The 17,251-nt window shown below is 45.2% G+C and overlaps 1 protein-coding gene across 2 annotated transcripts in view; it reads left to right on the top strand.

Moving 5' to 3' along the window:
• Positions 1–1,793: 1,793 nt before the first annotated feature.
• The window catches only part of SPON2 (spondin 2), a 170,279-nt gene continuing 154,821 nt past the window's right edge, over positions 1,794–17,251 (top strand). Inside the window, exon 1 of one of the 2 annotated variants that reach the window (XM_063924947.1) lies at positions 1,794–1,940. In XM_063924947.1, the coding sequence (XP_063781017.1) occupies positions 1,836–1,940 (105 nt within the window). In that variant the 5' untranslated portion in view covers positions 1,794–1,835. The remainder of the gene's footprint in view (positions 1,941–17,251) is intronic. The other variant, XM_063924956.1, reaches the window with a different exon arrangement.

A 17,251-nucleotide genomic window follows, 5' to 3' on the forward strand; every position in this document is an offset into this window, starting at 1 on the left:
GATTATGTTTATATGACGACCTCCATAACTGCAGCTTCATAATGGGTTCAGGCCAGAGTTATAACATGTCCATGACAGTCACGCACCACTCAGCACCAATTACTGCTGGCATCCACAGGACACGCTAACTCCCCATAATCTAACCCTAAGTAAAACATGAATATGTTAAAGACTTCTATACACATCCTCATCTGTTTCTAATTGGTGTGATGCAAATGGGAAAGACTAGGAAATTAAACAAACTTCATCTCACAATTTTTTGGACCAAACACAGGAAAAGGGCAAAGAAACCAGACACAGGAAACGGATTATTCAGCAACACCATTCAGGCTTGCACTGTATATGCATAGACTCTTGTGCTTGTTATACAACACTAGTTCTGATGTCATCACTTATAACTGGTCAGTTCCATGGTAGACTCTAGGGGGGTAATTCAGAGTTGATTGCAGCAGGAAATTTGTTAGCAGTTGAGCAACATCGTGTGCACTGCAGGGGGGAGGGGGGGGGGGGGGGCAGATATAACATGTGCAGAGAGAGTTAGATTTGGGTGGGTTATTTTGTTTCTGTGCAGGGTAAATACTGGCTGCTTTATTTTTACACTGCAATTTATATTTCAGTTTGAACACACCCCACCCAAATCTAACTCTCTCTGCACCTGTTATATCTGCCCCCCCTGCAGTGCACATGGTTTTGCCCAACTGCTAACAAATTTGCTGCTACAATCAGGTCTGAGTTACCCCCTAGGTGCATACACACTTAGCAATATCGTAAACGATATCTCTCATTTTCCCCGTCCTGAACGATATAGTTTACTATATCGCCCAGTGTGTATGCAGCTGATAGCGGCAGATGCGCGGCCCGCGGGTACGGTGTCGGCCGTGCACACAACTCAATTTGGACTCATTGTCCAAAGCTGCATGTACAGCCTGGCCATGGCATGACGTCACTGTGCCCTTCATCACCGAGCACATCGCCAAGTGTGTACCCACCTTAAGTGGTGCATTGTGATGATTATCTATCTATCTATCTATCTAATCTATCTATCTATCTAATCTATTATTATTACCAGTTATTTATATAGCGCACACATATTCCATAGCGCTGTACAGATAATTTTTTGCCCATTCACATCAGTCCCTGCCCCAGTGGAGCTTACAATCTATATTCCCTATCACATGTACACACAGGCACATTCACGCTAGGGTTAATTTTGATGGGAGCCAATTAACCTACCAGTATATTTTTGGATTGTGTGAGGAAACCGGAGTACCTGGAGGAAACCCACGCAAGTACAGGGAGAACATACAAACTCCACACAGTTAGGGCCATGGTGGGAATCGAACCCATGACCTCAGTGCTGTGAGGCAGTAATGCTAACCATTACACCATCCGTACTGCCCTATCTATCTATCTATCTATCTATCTATCTATCTATCTATCTATCTATCTATCTATCTATCTATCTATCTATCTATCTATCTATCTACAGTATCTAAAAGGATAAGTAATTATAGTATACCCAGGCTTGCCTACCCTCCCGCATTCAGCGGGAGGCTCCCGATTTTTACATGAGCCTCCCGCTGCCCCGCAAACCTCAGCAGACCTCCCGGTTTTTATTTCCCTCTCCGCAAATCTGGATTTCTCACGCGTGGCAGCGGGGGTCAGGGATTGCATGTTAGACGTAATGACGCCTGGCGTCATATTACATAAAGGTCGGCCACCGCGGGGTTGTGTGGGTAGCCGTGGCCGAGCTGCACTGCACTGAGAGAGAGGAAGTGTGGGCGGCAGCGGCTGTCTGTAGGAGGCACACACAAGGAGGAAGTGAGAGAGATGCGATGACTCGTCTCCCGGCAGCATCAGGAAGTGCTGATAAGTCAGCTGCCTGTCAGAGAGGAGCTGAGACTGCGGAGGACAGGAAGGAGGGGGGCTCTTCTACTACTGTAAGTAACTAACTAATGGGGGGAGCTGGATAGGGGAACAGGAGCCCTATAAGGAACATACAAGTGGTGGTGGGGAGGTTGGGACTCATTAGCCATAATAAAGAAAAGAGGTGTCACTACACAGACTGATGGCTCACTATATGCAGACAGAGAGAGGGGTCAGTACAGGGGATATACAGACATGGGGGTCAGTACAGGGGATATACAGACATGGGGGTCAGTACAGGGGATATACAGACATGGGGGTCAGTACATATACCTGCTGTATAGGATAAATTATAGGATATCTATCTTACAGGAAGCCAGCGATCTTCTTCATTCATTGTATATTTCATCATATGTATATTTTATGCTGGTAGAAAAGAATGAGCGCATGATGTACAGTAACATATAATGGCTGCATAGAAACAGAACAATGCAATCGGCTGTTTATCTGTTAATAAACTTTACTTTTGGGAAATGTTGTTTATGTTTACAAACAATGAATATACAAATATATTAATTGTATGATTTTGCTGTGGAGGTATCTGAAGGTGCATACACACTTGCCGAGAAAATGAACGACGTCGCTCATTGCCCCCCTTCCTGAGCGCCGCCGCTCATTTTGCCACCAGAGACGATCGATGCGCGTCCCCGCGGGTCTGCAACGATTGTCGCTGTCGGCAGTGCATGCATGCTCGATCTGGACTGTCGTCCAGGAGCTGCATGCAGGGCCAGCCGCTGCGTGATGTAACTGAGGGATATGAATGGTCATATCGCTCAGAGTGTCGTTGTCTAGTGTGTAGGGACCATCAGATAGGTTGTGTTTTGGAGACTAGATTGAGGTGGTTTAGCGGTTGGGGCAGAATTTTAAATTGCGATTCAGTGCTTGAATTCCAGTATTAATATGTACATTATCACCCAAGTGTCACTGAAGATATATATGTGTTCAGACGATATGTATAGATTGTAAGATTGCGAGCAGGGCCTTCCTACCTCTATGTCGGTCTGTTTTTACCCAGTTTTGTTCTATAAATGTTGTTCTAATTGTAAAGCGCAACGGAAAATGCTGCGCTATATAAGAAACTGTTAATAAATAAATAATATGTGCATGTTTCAGCTGGTGGTATATTATGATGCAATCCCTTTAGTATGGTAACATACCTTGTAGAATGATGTGTTACACACTTGTATTCTGGGAAGGACATTTGAACATTCATGAGGGACATTTTAACAACCAGTACTTCCTTCAGTAGTTTGTTTTTGAGAGTCTTTTTTTTCTGACGGGTAAAAGGAAATGGGAATCATGAGGAGTTCCCAATATCAGCCTGGTTTCCCAGTACAGTATCTGCTTGTTGTAAGAGCTAAATTAGGGGGTTATTCAGGTCTGTTAGCAAACCAAAAAAGCACACTAATGGGCAAAAACCACGTGAACTGCAGGTGGGGCAGATGTAACATGTGCAGAGAGAGTTAGATTTGGGCGGGTTATTTTGTTTCTGTGCAGGGTAAACACTGGCTGCTTATCAGGGCCGGTGCAAGGTTTCTTGGCACCCTAGGCAAAACTTCTGCCTACCGCCCCTTCCCCATACCCACCCTTTAGGTGAAAGGCATGCTGCTGCTCTCCCACTCCCCCAGCATACTTGCCTACTTTTCAAAACTAGTTTCAGGGAGATTATAGGTTCGAGCAGAATGAGGGAGCATGTAATGCTCCGCCCAAAGGGCATGTGTTATATATATATATATATATATATATTTATATATACACACACAATTGGATCCCTCTCAGTATCAATGTGGAAAGAAGCCCATAGGCTTCTATAAGGTAACGCCAACAATAGCTGGCATTACCCTCCGCACTGAGCCCCCGGCTGGGCTTAGAACATATGGAAATGCGGTAAAAACCCAGGAAGCAGGGGTTTTACCACATTTTCCCATTAGTACATACCACCCGGAGAAATAGACAGTGGGAATTGAAGTGGGAAAAGAGAGAGAGACATGGAGGGGATACGGTCAAGATCCTGCCGGACGGAATCCCGGCAGTCGGAATACCGACACCCTGACTGGCACAATCCCGACATATTCTTCCACCTATAGAGGGAGAATAAATTAGTGTGCCAAGTGTACTGAGGCACCGTGCCCGCAGTGTGGTGAGCGCAGCGAGCCCGCAACGGGCTGCGTTGCGCTCCCCCCCGTCGGGATTGTGCCGGTCAAGATCCCGATGTCGGTATTCTGACCGCCGGGATTCTGTCCGGCGGTATCGCGTACTGATCCCACATGAAGGAGAAAAGATGTGTGAGGGAGAGTGAAGGATGTGGGGGAGAGATTGTGAGAGGTGGGGGAGATTAAGCAAGACAGGGAGAAAGAGGTATGGGGAATGTAGGGGGATAAAGAGAGTGTCTGAGGGGAGCAAAGTAAAAAAAAAAAAAACCTGTAAAAGCTAGTGACCCTTCAAATGATGGGTCCAACCAAAATACAGTGTGTGCTGTATGTCCTCAATGTCACCCTCTACTGCAGCCGTGGCCAACCTGTGGCTCTTGAGCCGCATGCGGCTCTTTCTTTATTCAAATGTGGCTCCTGACACTCAAAGTCACCTGACCACAACAGATCCTGGAAACCGGTGCACTCCAACCAGACACACAGCAGCACTACAGCGACTGAAAACTGAGGGAGCCAGATACTGGGCTGTAGTGACATATGAGGGTGGGCTGGAGTGACACAATGGGGTGCTGGCTGGTGTGACACAGAAGGATCCTGGAGACATAATGGGGGAGCTGACTGGAGTGATACAGGAGGGTGCTGGCTGGAGTGACGCAATGGGGTGCTGGCTGGAGTGACACAGGAGGGTGCTGGCTGGAGTGACACAATGGAGTGCTGGCTGGAGTGACACAGGAGGGTGCTGGCTGGAGTGACACAATGGGGTGCTGGCTGGAGTGACACAATGGGGTGCTGGCTGGAGTGACACAGGAGGGTGCTGGCTGGAGTGACACAGGAGGGTGCTGGCAAGAGTGACACAATGAGGAGCTGGCTGGAGTGACAAAGGAGAATCCTGGCAGGAGAGACACAATGGGGAGCTGACTGGAGTGGCACAGGAGTGAGGTGGCTGGAGTGACACATTGACACATAGGGGAGCTGGCTGGAGTGACACAGGAGGGTGCTGGCTGGAGTGACACAGGAGGGTTCTGGCTGGAGTGACACATTGACACATGGGGAGCTGGCTGGAGTGACACATGGAGGAGATGAAGTGTATTATGTGAATATGGCTTTTTCAATATATTTTATGTGGATCTGGATTTTTAAATTATTTTATGTGGAAGTGTCTTTTTCAATGTATTTTATGTTGATTCTGGCTTTAAAATGTATTTTATGTGGATCTGGCATTTTCATTGTATTTTATACCAGGGGTGTGGCCTAGCAGGCACAAGGTCACACCTCCTTCGGCTTGATGTCGGCTCTTTGACATACCTAACAAGATTTGTTGGCTCTTTGTCTCTGACTGGTTGGCCACCCCTGCTCTACTGTGAACAAAATAACCCCCATTTTAGTGCGTTTTGATTATCAAATTAACAGTGCCCCAGAGGATCACACTTACAGTACCAGAATGATTTATCCTGCAGCTGTGGCTCAGGCTCCCTCAGCCACCGGTCCACAGCGTTATCTTCAGAGGAGGAGGAGCAGCTCGTGTCCCGCAGTCAGGAAGGTAGGGGCTGGGCGGCTGTGGCCATACAGGCTGCACAGCCCAATTAACAGTGATCTCAGGCTCTCACCTCCGCTGCCGCTTACATATGCAGCCGTACAGGCACATCTCGGCTTCTGAGAGCAGTGCCCTAAGTGCAGCCGTGCCTGCTGAGTGGAGGGGGTGCCGCGGGCCGCGATCAGTACATGTGTTTGAACTTAGCTGGCAGCGCCTTCAGATGTCATCAGCGTGGTGGATATGTCCTCACATAGCGTGTGCGGCAGAGACAGGCATAGCCAGGGCCTGGCCTGCCCTGTGATTGCAGGAGACAGGAGGGAAATTGTCCGTGACAGCATTAGTTAGGGTGGCGGGGGGCGTGGTCTAGTATGACACTAGCCTCCACTGCCTCAGGCTGCCTATGTACAGTGCGCACTGCTGGATGTCCGACATCCTGGACTCCGCGTTTCTGCAGTTTTTTAGAGTCACGGTCAAAAAACCGGGAGGACAGGCAGGGTTTGAGGGGCAGCGGGAGGCTCAATGAAAAAACGGGAGCCTCCCGCTAAATGCGGGAGGGTAGGTAAGCCTGGACTAAGTAGTCTGTGAAAGAACCTGGAATGAAGAGCAGTGCCGCATGTCAGCCCTGGCCAGTACTCCAGGAGATGTCAGAGTTACTGCCTGTGGCGGGTGGAGGCGGAGCTGGAAGCTGCAATACGAGAACTTGGCAGTCGCAGCTATTGTAAGAGTGCTGGGGGATTGCGGTGGCTGTAAGAGGTAGGACCACGCTACCTTTTTCAGGTAGCTGTAGCAGGCCGCCCCCTCAGGTCCCGGTGCCCCTAGGCAACTGCCTAAAGCTGCCTAGTGGAAGCTCCAGCCTTGCTGCTTATTTATTACACTGCAATTTAGATTTAAGTTTACACACACCCCACCCAAATCTAACTGTCTCTGCACATGTTACATCTGCCCCACCTGCACTGCACATGGTTTTGCCCATTAGTGTGCTTTTTTGGTTTGCTAGCAACACTGAATAAGGTCCAAAGTGTGTAGTTATCAGTGCTACAGTAACATCATTTTGTGATTTAATGAAGTTGGAAGTTTCTGTGGGAATATACTATTGGGCACATGGGAAATTTGCATTCTGGGAAGCATTGGCCATGGGAACTGCTGGGAGGGACTCTGATAAGGCTGATAGATCTTCAGTAAAAAGATAGACAGTCAATAGGTCAACTGCAAATGGTCGACATACAAAAGGTAGACAGTGCTTAAGGTCGACATATTCAAAAGGTCGATATGACAATGGTCAAAAATAATTTTTTTCAACCTTTTCATTATTTACCATCCACATGGACTACAGTTGAGAGTAGTAACCTGTTCCGAGCGCAGCGGTATTGGAGTAGGCAGCTTGCCTGAAGTGTGGTGAGCGAAGCGAGCCTGTGAGGTCACATGTTTCCACTAATTTGGCTCAGGTATAGTAAAACACACAAAATGACACACACAAAAAAACAAAATGCGTTGACCATTTTCTGTGTCGAACATTTTAATATCGACCTTTTTACTCTGTAGACCTTTGGTACCTGTCAACCTTTCCTACTGTCTATCTTCTGACTCTGTTGACATTTTGACCCTGTCCACCTTGCATGTCAACTATTTGGGGTTGTCCTATTGACTGTCTATCTTTTTACTGTAGATCCATTGAACCACGCCCTTCTGATAAATAGGTCTGTGGAGCGCCCATCTCTCTTTCTGCAGTCTGAGACAGCTTCGCAGCCACATTTATAAAGTGATGCCCAGACCGGTCATAGCAAGAGATACTTGTCACTCACTACTGCGGGTTCTGGGGTCTGTCCATTGCCGGCGTGGTTGCTCACGGTGCTGTACGGACATGTGGGGATGCGGCATGATCGGCGGCAGAGGTGATGCAGGTTCTGGGAGCCGGGAGTGCGGGGACCGAATGGCCAGAGGCACCTCTGTGTGTCTGCAATATAGGAGGTGGCCATGTTGGAGACCAAATGCAGCACCTGTGAGCAACTGTGAGCACCTGTGGGTGTTAGCCAATCCTGTGCTTGTGCTGCCTATAAGTAGGCTGGGATTATTTCACTCTTGGCCAGTACTTTGTTGTAGATACTCTGTACCCTAGCTCTGTGCTCTCCCTGTGGCTTTCTGTGTGATTCCAATGATTCTGATATCACCTCCACTCCAAGAGGTCTGCCTGCAGCCTTCACCGCAAGCGATCCACCAGCTCCCAGCTGTGCTGTCAGTCAATCGCTCACCATGTGGCAACAAGTGGATTCCCGGAGGCCCGTGAGAGGTTACCCTGTTCATTCAGTGACTGCCTGCTATAATCACACAGCCTGTGGAAGTTTCTACTTAATCCTGGTCCTCATTCTCTCATCACTCAGCTTAACCCATTCTTCACCGTTGTCGTCTGCTGCAGTTCTTCACAGTGTTTCAAGTATAATCTTCACAACCTGCAAGTACTCCTTTCAGCATTGTATCTACATTTTGCATTATTCAAAGACAATTCTTCACAGTTTTTCAGTTCAGCCTTTTAAGCTTCAGTAACAAGTCCTTACAGTTATTCATCTATGTCTACAATATCCAGTTAAAATGTCTTTTACAGTTTGGCATCAATCATTGCTTTATATTGGACAATTCTTCATTAATCTTCAGGCACATTTTATCTTATTCATATGAATTTTTCTTCAATGCATCTTTAATACTGATCCTGCTTATCTTTATGCCATTCATTGCAATACGTCAGTTTATATATGGTGACTAATGATTGTCATTTAACTCCTTATTGGAATTGTTGCCTATTAATAAATATATGAAACAGAACTATCTTCGGCCTCCCTATTTTCACCATACTCCAGCACCTACACCTTCGGTTGGTCCATGGATCCGTTGGGTGACCAAACCGCAGGAGGCAGTGCTACGGCAAATATTTTCTCCCATCTGGATAATCAGGAGTCTATACAGACACAAATAGTTCAGTTCATGCAAACTATGGCGGATCGTCTGGATGCTCTTCATAGAGCTATATTGACACCACCAGTTCAAGTTCCAACTCCAGTGGTCTCTGCTTTTCGCAGCGGTTCCTCCAGCAAGTTTGACGGGACTCCAAAGTTTTGCAGAGGATTTCAGAATCAATGCGAGATTCAGTTTGAACTGTTGTCTGGTAGTTTTCCATCAGCCCGTTCTAAGATCGCATATATCATTGCCCTCCTGTCCGGTCAGGCTTTGGAGTGGGCGTCGCCGCTGTGGGAGAGGGGAGACCCTATTCTTTCTAATTATAATAAATTTGTATCATACTTCCGGAAAATCTTCGATGAACCGGGAAGAACCACATCAGCGTCTTTGGAGATTCTCCATCTACGTCAAGGCTCACGCCCCGTTAGTCAATATATTATTCAATTTCGCACTTTGTCTTCAGAATTAAACTGGAACGAAGAGGCCCTGGTCGCAGCATTCTGGAATGGACTCTCAGATAGAATCAAGGATGATTTAACCATTCGTGATGTGCCAACTAAGCTGGACAAATTAATTTCCATCTGCAATAAACTTGATCTACGTTACAGAGAGCGTTGCTTAAGGAAATCCAAAGTTGAGCGATTTAACTCGCGTTTTCGACCCAGACCTTGACAAGATGCTTCTTTGTCTCAGTCTCTTGTGACGACAGAAGAGCCTATGCAGCTCGTACACTCTCGTCTTATGGAAAAGGAACAAACTCGTCATTGACAGGGTAACCTCTGCATGTACTGCGGGTCCTCTGAACATTTCATTAACTTCTGCAAACTTCGGCTGGAAAACTCTTGCTTCTAGCTTATTCAAGAGAGGTTAAGCTAGAAGTTACCATGGAATCATGTTCCGGGAAGGAGCCAACTTTGCCTATTTGTTTAGAAGTTCCGAGTTCAACTGTTAAAGTTTCAGCTCTCCTGGATTTCGGTGCAGCCAAGAACTTCCTCACTTCAGCCTTTGTCATACGATCTAAAGTTCAAACCGTGCCTCTGGAAGTAGCAGTTTCTGTTACAGCAGTGGATGGAAGTCGAATTCCAGAAGGCATAATTACTCATCGAACCATATGTCTCAAGATGAAAGTTGGTGTGCTCCATTCCGAATATATTTCCTTCCTCGTGATTCCCAAAGCCTCTCATGATGTGATACTTGGATTACCTTGGCTGCAGAAACATAATCCACAATTAATCTGGCAAACCATGGAAATTCTTTCGTGGAGTGAATCTTGTACCAAGGATTGTTTAGCTTCAGTTTAACCCCTCCAGTCAGTCGGTTTTCCCGAGTTACCTTCAGTCTATCAATCTTTTGTGGATGTCTTCAGTAAACAAGCGGCTAACTCCTTACCCCCTTATCACGAGTGGGACTGCCCAATCAATTTGGTGCCGGGCAAAACACCTCATAGGGGGGCGAATTTATCTGCTGTCCATTCCGGAGACTCAAGCTATGTCTGATTATATACAAGAGAATTTATCCAAAAGATTTATTAGACCATCTTCTTCACCTGCAGGAGCCGGATTCTTCTTTGGTAAGAAGAAAGATGGTGGTTTACGACCATGCATAGATTATCATGGATTTAAAGAGATCACTGTTAAGAATTCCAGAATTATTTGACTGGATAAAGGGAGCTATAGTTTTTATGAAACTAGATCTTCGTGGAGCCAACAATTTAATTCGTATCTGTGCAGGGGATGAATGGAAGACTGCCTTTAATACCCGGGATGGGCATTACGAATACCTTGTAATGCCTTTTGGTCTTTGTAATGCTCCTGCAGTTTTCCAAAGCTATGTGAACAAACTTTTTCGAGATCTTCTCTACAAGTGTTTAGTAGTGTGTTTGGATGATATCTTAATATTCTCCGAGGATCTGAAGTCTCACCGTCTCCAAGTTAAAGAGGTACTGACCTGTCTGAGGAAAAATCGACTATATTGTAAGTTGGAGAAGTGTACATTTGAAGTATCTTCTATACTGTTCCTTGGTTATGTAATTTACAGATCAGAGCTACGTATGGATCCTTTTAAGGTACAAGCTATCTGAGACTGGTCCACTACTACGACTCTTAAGGGGATTCAGCGATTCCTTGGGTTTGCCAATTTTTATAGGAAATTCATTAAGAATTACTCTACTTTGGTTGCTCCTATCACAGGGAGCAAATCCTACAAATGGGTCTTCTGAAGCAATCAAAGCCTTTTTCGATTTGAAGCAAACTTTAGTGTCAGCTCACATTCTTCGACAGCCAGATTTGAACCGTCCCTTTCTAGTGGAGGTAGACGCATCTACGGAAGCAGTGGGAGCTGTGTTGTCACAAGTCTTTGAAGATAAAAAAGTCCATCCCTGCGGATATTTCTCACGTAAGTTTCTACCGGCTGAACGTAATTATGCTATTGGGGAGCAGGAATTACTTTTTATCAAATTGGCATTTGAGGAGTGGAGATACCTTCTAGAGGGAGCACAACATCCCATCACAGTATATACTGATCATAAGAATCTTCTTTATCTGGAGTCTGCTCAGTGTTTGAATCCACGACAAGCTCGATGGGCTCCTTTCTTCACCTGATTTAATTTTAAGCTCGCCTATCGTCCAGGGTCTCAAAACAAAAAAGCGGATGCCCTATCTCGGTCCTTCAATTCTTCCAACTCAAATGATGCTGCCACGAATCAAGCCATTGTAAGTCCTACGTCCTTTTTAACGACTCGAACTTCTCCAATCCCTTTGCCTGGCAAAACTTTTGTCGCCTCAATCTTCGAAACAACTACTTACTTGGGCTCACTCTTTGTCTTTCATGGGTCATCCTGGGGTCCTAAAGACTCTTAAATTTATTCAACAGTCCTAGTGGTAGCCACATCTTAAAGCCGACGTTCTGGAGTTTATAGCAGCATGCCCTAAATGCGCCCAACATAAGAATCCAAAGGGTTCTCCTCCAGGTTTGTTACATCCATTATCTATACCCAAACGACCTTGGACTCATATCTCAATGGATTTTGTGACCGAGTTACCTCCATCAAAAGGGCGGAATACCATTTGGGTGGTAGTGGATCGATTTTCGAAAATATCACATTTTATTCCATTAACAGGATTACCATCAGCTCCTTCTCTAGCCAGATTATTAATTTCTGAGATCTTTAAATTGCATGGCCTTCCTCAAGAGATCGTTTCTGATCGTGAGACACAGTTTGTAGCCAAGTTTTGGAGGTCACTTGGTTCTTCATTAAACATTAAGTTGAATTTCTCTTCTGCATATCATCCGCAGACAGATGGACAAACTGAAAGAGTAAATCAAGATCTTAAAACTTTTCTCCGGTTATAAATATCTTCCTCACAGGATGATTGGATAGACTTTCCATTGGCAGAATTTGCTCATAACAATCATTTTCATTCATCTTCAGAGACTACACCGTTTTATACTAACTTTGTCATCCTCGTGTGCCAGAGTTCCATCCTTTGCCAGCTCAGGAGGTCCCAGCGGCAGAACAAGTGCTTCAATGTTTGTCTAAAATCTGGAGTTGTGATTAAATCTTCTGCTCGTTATAAATCTTTTGCAGATAGAAAACGTAAGGCTGTACCTAACTATAAGGTAGGAGACCAAGTTTGGATTTTTACTCTCAAGTTCAAAGTTCCTTCTAAGAAGTTTGCTCCCAAGTTTATTGGTCCATTTCCCATAGAAAAGGTACTTAATCCTGTAACATACAAAGTCATGCCTTTCATACATCTCTGCTGAAACCTTTGATCCTCAGTAAGTTTCGTGCTGCCCTGCCCAAACCTCCTAAAATTCCCTCTTTGCAGAATAAGGAATTTGAGGTTAAGGAGATTGTGGACTCACGTCGTCATTATAGACGTCTGCAGTTTCTTGTTGACTGGAAAGGTTATGGTCCGGAAGAGAGGTCCTGGGTTTTTGCCGAAGATGTTCATGCTCCAAGACTGGTTCAAAAAGTCTACTCCAAGAATTCTGACAAAATTCAAAGGTGTTCGGAGTCCACCCTTAAAGGGGGGGGGGGGGGGTACTGTCATGAACCGATCACTCGCCACTACAGGTTGACCCGTCCATTGCCAGCGCGGTTGCTCGCGGTGCTGTGCGGCTGTGATCGGCGGCAGAGGTGATGCAGGTTCTGGGAGCCGGGAGTGCAGGGACCGAAAGGCCAGAGGCATCTCTGTGTGTCTGCAGTATAGGAGGTGGCCATGTTGGAGATATAATGCAGCACCTGTGAGCACCTGTGGGTAACTGTTAGCCAATCCTGTGCTTGTGCTGCCTATAAGTAGGTTGGGATTATTTCACTCTTGGACAGTGCTTTGTTGTAGCTACTCTGTACCCTAGCCCTGTGCTCTCCCATTCTTCACTGTTGAAGAATGGGAGAGCACTGTTGTTGTCTGCTGCAGCTCTTCACAGTGTTTCAAATATAATCTTCACAACCTGCAAGTACTCCTTTCAGCATTGTATCTACATTTTGCATTATTCAAAGAGAATTCTTCAGTTCTTCAGTTCAGCCTTTTAAGCGTCAGTAACAAGTCCTTGTAGTTATTCATCTATGTCTTCAATATCCAGTAAACAAGTCTTTTACAGTTTGGCACCAATCATTGCTTTATATTGGACAATTCTTCATTAATCTTCAGGCACATTTTATCTTATTCATATGAACTTTTCTTCAATGCATCTTTAAACTGATCCTGCTTATCTTTATGGCATTCATTGCAAAACGTCAGTTTATATATGGTGACTAATGATTGTCATTTAACTCCTTATTGGAATTGTTGCCTATTAATAAATATATGAAACAGAACTATCTTCGTCCTCCCTGTTTTCACCATACTCCAGCACCTACACCTTCGGTTGGTCCAAGGTTAATGGATTCACAAAATCATTCGGCCCTGACAATACTATCCTAAAAGCAGTGGGTTGTGTCGGAGTGCAGGGGTCTGAATGTGAGGAAACCCCACTCTGAGCCCACCACTGACCTAAGATACTAACTACTCTGCTATTTGTGAGCACAGTGGAATCCAGGAAGCCAAAATGGTACTGCCAGACCTCTACCCAAGTTTTCCTATGGATGTCCAAACTGGGAATTTTTGCAGTGCAAAGGGCATAATTAACCTGCAATGCCTCTGTGGTGAACAGGAAAATGTCCCACTGGTGTCGGGTTCAAATGCAGCCACATTCCGATTGAGGTTGGATTGCAAACGGAATGTTGATAAAATTGTAGGCATCACCCTGACCCAAGAGTAGCCATCATCATTATCAACGGCAATTATAACCTACCCCATTTATCGGTGGAAAAGGCTTCCCTCTCTGCATATGCAAAACTCAAACTATGGTGTTTCTCTGGCAACATGGCCACGACACTTCCACGAGATAACATGCCCAGTTGACAGCTAGAAACATGGCCACATCATGAGCAGACACAAACATTCAGCGACTCAGAACCAAGGGGGTCATTCCGAGTTGATCGCTCGCTAGCTATTTTTTGCAGCACTGCGATCAGATAGTCGCCGCCTATGGGGGGAGTGTATTTTTGCTTTGCAAGTGTGCGAACGCTTGGCAGATGAGCGGTACAAAAAAGTTTTGTGTAGTTTCTGAGTAGGTTTGAACTTACTCAGCCGCTGCGATCACTTCAACCTGTTCGTGGCCGGAATTGACGTCAGACACCCGTCCTGCAAACGCTTGGACACGCCTGGGTTTTCCAACCACTCCCTGAAAATGGTCAGTTGCCACCCACAAACGCCCTCTTCCTGGCAATCGCCTTGCAATCGGCTGTGCGAATGGATTCTGCGTAAAACCCATCGCTCAGCAACGATCCGCTTTGTACCCATACAACACGGCTGCGCATTGCAGTGCACATGCATGCGCAGTTTTGCAGAGTGTTGACCTGATCGCAGCACTGCAAAAAATAGCTAGCGAGCAATCAACTCGGAATGATCCCCCAAGACCGATGTGCAGAACGGGTGTGGTATGGAAGGTAAATAGTAACTAAGTCGACAGTGTCTAGGTCGACCACTATTGGTCGACAGTAACTAGGTCGACAGGGACTCTATGTCGACAGGGTCTTTAGGTCGACATGGTCTAGGCCGACATGAGTTTTTAATGTTTTTTTGGTGTCGTTTTCTTTGTAGAGTGACCAGGAACCCCAATTTGTGCACCGTGTCCCCTCGCATGGCTTTCTTTGCTCGCCATGCTTTGGGCAAGGTGCCTCGCTCCGCTGCAGCTTCGCTCGGCACAGATTACCAATCGTAGTCCACGTGGATTGTTAAGTATGAAAAGGTTAAAAAAAAGAAAAAACATCGTGAAAAACTCATGTCGACCTAGAACATGTAGACCTAGAGACCCTGTCGACCTAGTTACTGTAGACAAATAGTAGTCAACCTAGATAGTCGACCTAGTTACTGTAGACAAATAGTAGTCAACCTAGATAGTGTCGACTTAGTTACTGTCGACCTAGAGATCGGATCCCGTGCAGAACATGTAATTGTGGTAAAAGTGATCTATAACGCACGCTGCTCTGTTATACTTGGTCAAAGAAGAACCCCATGATAACTAACAGCTGAGTTGAGTTTGTAATATGAAAGATAAGGGGTCTATTTATGTACATAACAAAAAATGAATAGTTACTTATCACTATACATTACATAAGTGTGATGCGCTATATAGCTTTGATAAATAGCAATTCATGTACACTCACCTTTCCGGCGATGCGATCCAGTATCCTGGAATCCAGCATTGCTGTCTTCTCCTGCGGTCCCCTCTGCGGTGCTTGGAGTCAGTCGGCGGGTCCTTTCAGCGCATGCGCAGATGGCTGAGGTCTCGGGAGGCTGCTGGTTGTTCAGTGGGTGGAGTTAGTGCCGGGCAGAGAGAGGGGAAGGGCGTTTCCGCACCCAAGTGCACATTACGATAGCGAATCTAAACTCCCTGGAGAAGCGGAAAGCAGAACTTTATGACCTTTCATGAATCGAAGTCAGAAACTTCTCCACGGTAACCTGCTCTTTTGAATAGCCCAAAGTAGAGAAAGCCGTTTCCTGCACAACGGGGCTTTTCTCTACTTTGTGAATAGACCCCTAAAGCGTCGCACATCAGGAGTTGATCAGCCACAGAGTAGATTCCCGGTGGGCTGATGTGTTTGTGGGACCTATTTTGTATGTTGACATGTGAGGGGTGGATCAGGGTATACCTCTGGTATTGCCCATGTGAGGTCAATTCTACAAATTTTTCCAGGGACACTTTTAGTTCCCAATCCGCCCCTGTTCGACTTTTAAAGAAAGTGCAATGGAATATGCTAGCGCTACAAATATGTTAATATATAAATTAATATATAGATGTTACAGCCAAGAATGATAAAACCTCTTGGGGTCACTGGGCCTTTCAAACAGCAGTGGAAATTTGAAACAAACTGTCATACCAAAAGCTGTATTATACATTTTATTTTTATTTTTTTCCTGTGGGGGTCAATATATATAGTAACATAGTTTCTGAGGTTGAAAAAAGACAATTTGTCCATCGAGTTCAACCTATATGTGGTTTCCTACGCTGTATTATTTTTTAGGACTAATTTTGTCTGTTGCTAATGTCGGCCATTGTGTTTATTCCTTATTCCTCTTTTTTAATAACTATAGTGTGTGACTACGCACCATAACCCTGTATATCCTTATCCATTAGGAATTTATCTAGCCCATTCTTAAAGTGTTGACCGAGTACGTCATTACTGCTCTCTCAAGGAATTCCAAACACGTATTGTCCTTACTGTGAAGAGACCTCTGTGTGCGAAATCTCCTCTCCTTTAACCTAAGCGGGTGTCCACATGTCCTCTGTGTCGATCTTACCAAAAAATAGATCCCCTGAAAGCTCTGTGTATTGTCCCCTTATATATTTGTAAAAGTTGATCATGTCCCCTCTCAGTCTCCTCTTTTACAGTGTGAACATGCATAGCCTTGCAAGCCTTTCCTCGTATTCCAACTTCTCCATCCAACCATAATTAGTTTGGTCGCCCGCCTCTGAACCTTGTCTAGCTCCAAGATATCCTTTTTGTAGTATGGTGCCTAAAATTGTGCACAGTATTCAAGATGTGGCCTCACTAGTGATTTATACAACGGGAGTATAACACTCTCATTCCTTGCATCAATTCCCTGCTTTATACATGCTAATACCTTGTTAGCCTTATTTGCTGCAATCCTACTTTGGGTACTGCTGCTTAGTTTGCTACCTATGAGAACACCTAAGTATTTTTCCAGTACAGAATCCTCTAATTTTACCCCATTTAGTATGTAGGTATTATTTTTGTTCTTGCTACCAAAGTGCATTAACTTACACTTATCTGTATTGAAGCTCATTCTCCATTTTGCTGCTCATGCTTCCAATTTAACTAAGTCGTTCTGAAGAGACTCAGCATCCCCCACCGAATTTATAACTTTACACAATTTGGTATTGTCTGCAAAAATTGACACCATGCTCTCTAGATCTACTGCTAGATCGTTAATGAAAATGTTGAACAATAGTGGTCCAAGTACAGACCCTTGTGGCACACCACTTAGTACTTCAGTCCAATTTGAAAAAGATCAATTTACCACAACGCGCTGCTCCCTATTATCTAACCAATTTCTGACCCAAGTGCCTATTGTGCTTCCTAGCCCTAGTTCTTGTAACTTATAGATACGAGTTTCATGTGCGG

Source organism: Pseudophryne corroboree, chromosome 1, assembly GCF_028390025.1.
Source record: "Pseudophryne corroboree isolate aPseCor3 chromosome 1, aPseCor3.hap2, whole genome shotgun sequence".
NCBI classification, from domain to species: domain Eukaryota; kingdom Metazoa; phylum Chordata; class Amphibia; order Anura; family Myobatrachidae; genus Pseudophryne; species Pseudophryne corroboree.